Source organism: Penaeus japonicus, unplaced genomic scaffold, assembly GCF_977035675.1.
Source record: "Penaeus japonicus unplaced genomic scaffold, GWHDUDI00000001_assembly GWHDUDI00000034, whole genome shotgun sequence".
Classification (NCBI taxonomy): domain Eukaryota; kingdom Metazoa; phylum Arthropoda; class Malacostraca; order Decapoda; family Penaeidae; genus Penaeus; species Penaeus japonicus.
This window is the reverse complement of record NW_028234436.1, coordinates 24,441,549-24,447,074: the sequence shown is the minus strand read 5'-3', so window position 1 is coordinate 24,447,074 and position 5,526 is coordinate 24,441,549. Positions and strand designations below refer to the sequence as shown.

General features: G+C 47.3%; 1 protein-coding gene across 1 annotated transcript; it reads left to right on the top strand.

The window, feature by feature from the left end:
- Positions 1–3,799: 3,799 nt before the first annotated feature.
- Positions 3,800–4,840, top strand: LOC147467738 (uncharacterized). The gene has a single exon (XM_086530675.1). It carries the CDS (start codon positions 3,908–3,910, stop codon positions 4,379–4,381), a length of 474 nt encoding a protein of 157 aa, XP_086386801.1. The 5' UTR covers positions 3,800–3,907; the 3' UTR covers positions 4,382–4,840.
- Positions 4,841–5,526: the final 686 nt, after the last annotated feature.

Here is a 5,526-nt window from a genome sequence, read left to right as displayed (position 1 = left end):
AACGAACACTCACTCACTCGCTCACTCACTCACACACAGAACACACCACACACACAACAAGGAACACTCACTCACTCGCTCACTACTCACACACAGACACACACACACACACACACGAACACTCACTTACCCATCGCACACCTCAGTCACACACGACACACACGCACACACACACGAACCACTCACTCACTTGCTCACATCACTCACACCCAGACACAAAACACACACACTCGAACACTCACTCACTCGCTCATCACTCACACACAGACACACACACACACACACACGAACACTCTCTCACGCTCTCGTCACCACTCACACTAGACCACGCACAACACAACACGGAACACTCACTCACTCACTCGCTCACTCACTCGACACTCAGACCACACACACACACACACACGAACACTCACTCACTCACATTTCGCTCACTCACACACACACAGACACACACCATAGGAACACACAACAACACGAACACCACACTCACTCACATCGCTTCACTCACACACACACAGACACACACACACACACACACAGAACACGTCTCACTCACTCGCTCACTCAATCCCACACAGACCCACACACACACACACACGTTCACTCACTCCTCGCTCACGATAGTCACTCCACTCACAACAGACACACACGACACACACACACGAACACACACTCACTCACTCGCTCACTCACTCACTCACACACAGACACACACACACACACACACGAACACTCACTCACTCACTCGCTCACTCACTCACACACAGACACACACACACACACACACGAACACTCACTCACTCACTCGCTCACTCACTCACACACAGACACACACACACACACACACGAACACTCACTCACTCGCTCAATCCACTTCACACACAGACACCAACACCACACACCTCACACGAACACTTCACACACTCCCCATTCGCTCACTCTCATCACCCACAGACACACACACACACACACACGGAACACTCACTCACTCTCTCACTCACTCACACCCAGACACACACAACACACACACACCGATACACTCACTCGCTCGCTCACTCACTCACACACAGACACACACACACACACACACGAACACTCACTCACTCGCTCACTCACTCACACACAGACACACACACACACACACACGAACACTCACTCACTCGCTCACTCACTCACTCACACACAGACACACACACACACACACACGAACACTCACTCACTCACTCGCTCACTCACTCACACACACACACACACACACACGAACAAATCTCTCACTCACTCGGCTCTCACTCACAACAGGACACACACACACACACACACGAACACTCCACTCACTCACTCGCTCCTCACTCACACACAGACACACACACACCACACACGAAACTCACTCACTCACTCGCTCACTCACTACACACAGACACACACAACACACACGAACACTCACTCACTCATCGTCATCACACACACACACACACACACACACACACGAACACTCACTCACTCGCTCACTCACTCACACACAGACACACACACACACACACACGAACACTCACTCACTCACTCGCTCACTCACTCACACACAGACACACACACACACACACACGAACACTCACTCACTCACTCGCTCACTCACTCACACACAGACACACACACACACACACACGAACACTCACTCACTCGCTCACTCACTCACACACAGACACACACACACACACACACACACGAACACTCACATCCTCTCGCTCACCACTCACCACAGGACACACACACACATCACACACGAACACTCACTCACTCGCTCACACACACACACACACACACACACACACACACACAGCACGAACTCTCTCACTCACTCACTCGCTCCACTTCACTCACAACAGACACACACACACTCACACCTCGACACTCACTCACTCACTCGCTCACATTCACTCAGTCACACAGAACACACACACGCACACACACGAACACATCACATCACTCCACATTCGCTCACTCACATCACACACAGACACACACACACACACACACACAACGAAACACCTCATCTCACTCAGCTCACTCACTCACACACAGACACACACACACACACACACGAAGCACTCACTCACTCGCTCACCTCACTTCACACCAGACACACACACACACACACACGAACACTCACTCACTCGCTCACTCACTCACACACAGGACACACACACACACACGAACACTCACTCACTCGCTCACTCACTCACACACAGACACACACACACACACACACGAACACTCACTCACTCGCTCACTCACTCACACACAGACACACACACACACACACACGAACACTCACTCACTCGCTCACTCACTCACACACAGACACACACACACACACACACACACACGAACACGACCAAACACTCACACACACACACACACACACACGAACACTCACTCACTCGCTCACTCACTCACACACACACACACACACACACACACACGAACACTCACTCACTCGCTCACTCACTCACACACAGACACACACACACACACACACGAACACGACCAAACACTCACACACACACACACACACACACGAACACTCATTCACTCGCTCACTCACTCACACACAGACACACACACACACACACACGAACACTCACTCACTCGCTCACTCACTCACACACAGACACACACACACACACACACACACACACACACACGAACACGACCAAACACTCACACACACACACACACACACACACACACGAACACGACCAAACACTCACACACACACGCGCGCGCTCACTCACTCACTCTCTCACTCAGTCACACACACACACAAACACACGCACATATTCACACGACCAGACACACACACACAAACACTCACTTTCTCACTCACTCACTCGCTCATTTACTCACTTACTCACACGACTAAACACTCACACACTCACTCACTCAGTCACACACACACACAAACGCACACATCACACACACACACTCACACAACCAAACGCTCACACACACACACACACACGAACACTCACTCACTCACTCGCTCACTCACTCACACACAGACACACGCACACATACACATACACGCACACAAACACACTCACTCGACCAAACAAACACACACACACACACACACAAACACTCACTCACACGACCAAACACTCACATACTCACTCACTCAGTCACACACACATACGAACACGACCAAACACGAACACACACACGCGCGCGCGCGCTCACTCACTCAGTCACACACACACACAAAAACACACATTACACACACACACGCACATATTTACACGACCAGACACACACACACAAACACTTTCTCACTCACTCACTCGCTCATTTACTCACTTACTCACACGACTAAACACTCACACACTCACTCACTCAGTCACACACACACACAAACACACACATCACACACACACACTCACACGACCAAACGCTCTCACACACAGACAAACACGAACACTCACTCACTCACTCTCACACACACACACACACACACACACACGTGAAGATGTATATATATATATGTATATATGTATATATACATATATACATATATAAATATATATATATACATATATACATATATAAATATATATATATATATATATGTATATATATTATTTATTTTTCATTTTTTTATCTATTTAGTTTTTTTTCTTTTTCTTCCATTCCTTCTATTTCTTCTAATTCGAACGCGGACACTAGAGGACAAGTTCTTTACCTGAATCGGTGCCTCCCATTACCTAGGCGCGGAGGTCATAACTAGTGACGGAAAGTTCTAAAGATTTTGACGTTTCTAGAGATTCTAAAGATTGTAAAGACTCCAAAGTCTCTAGAGATTGCAAAGATTGCACAGATTGCAAAGCTTCGTCGCCAGCGAACCCCAGCGATGGCGCCGTTCGAAGAGATCCCCATGTATCCGTTATTGGATGATCGTTCCCCCCGCGTGAAGCTGGAGTGCCAGGGCGTGATGAGTGAGTTCGTTGTAGACACAGGATGCACCTGCAGTATAATTTGCGTGAAACTGGTTAAGGAATTGGGTTTAATGGATCAAATTGAGCCTGCCGACTATCCGGAGTTTCTGGGAGAAGTAGAATTGGCAGTGAAAATCAACAGCGAGATAGAACTGCACACCTTCTACGTCCTGGATATAAAAGACAGTTTGCTAGGACTCGATTTTCTCAAATGCTATTGCTGCATCCTTGATATGTGTCAATACAATCTGATTTTCCGTGAGTACGTGTGGGATCTCGACCTCAATTGTCCGCTTGCGACAATTAACGTCGAGGGCCAAGATGTCGAAGTGCACGTCGACACAGGCTCCACACTCGACGTGATGGGCCCAATGAGTCTAGCGCAGTAGCTCGGTTTGCCCATAGAGAAACTCCCTTACGAGCACATTTGCCACGGAGTCGGGTACACATCCACTATTGAATATGAGGCTCATGACCTATGCATTAACGTATACGGGAAGGAAATGCGTGGCAATTACACAGTACGACCCGAAGACACTCCAGACTTTACTAAAATTGTGTATATCGGGTCAAGATTATTGCATATGTGCCACTTGACGTTCAACGCGGACGGGACATCCGAAATCGTGTTCATGGGCGAGAACAATCCGAAAGACACGGAATGCAGCCCAGCCAAGGAAAAAGCTGAAGCCGTTCTGAGCGAAAGCAATGCGGATCAGGCACGTCATGAGGAACCCGTAGCGACCACGGAGCCTCAAGGAAGCGAGACCGCAGAGCTCCGACAAAACTGATCAAGGACCTTTTAGTTCGTCTTGTAGTAGTATCATTGTTTTCAGCCAATTATGTGATAAAAGGATAAATATTGTGTAATAAATAAAAACATAAAATGTATATAGTAAATAAAAAGATAAAAGTGTATGTGTGTCGATAGCGGAAATGCTATAGCAAAAATCCCTTTATTTGCGGGATGAATAATCTTTACAGAACTTTTATACGCAAGGAATCTTATTTGATCACTACTAAAATGCTATGATCTCTCTCTCTCACTCACTCTCTTTGTTGGTCTCTCTCTCTCTTTGTTCGTCCCTCTCTTTTTCATTCTCTCTCTCTCTCTCTCTCTCTCTCTGTCACTCTCTTTGTTCGTCCCTCTCTTTTCCATTCTCTCTCTCTCTCTGTCACTCTCTTTGTTCGTCTCTCTCTTTTTCATTCTCTCTCTCTCTCTCCCCCTCTCTCCCTCTCCCTCTCCTTCTCCCTCTCCCTCTCCCTCTTATTTACGGCTCCTCTTCGTGTCTCGGATCGGAAAAAAAATGAGTACCTTCGAGATACTAATAATGGAATGATAAAAAATCGAAATAATGAAGCAGACCATGTGTAATGTTTAAAATGATTGTTTTTGAAGTTGTTCGATTATTTAATATATATTTTTCTGCATCAGGGAACAATGATAAGCTCAGGTCAGGAGACCTGTCACGTGAACCAAGACCCCAGCGCGGGGGAAAGAAAAAAAGAGGGAAAGGGAAAAAAAAAAGAAAAG

Excerpts from the sequence above, each read along its gene's own strand:
- LOC147467738 (XM_086530675.1), top strand. The coding sequence starts at position 3,908 with ATGGCGCCGTTCGAAGAGATCCCCATGTATCCGTTATTGGATGATCGT.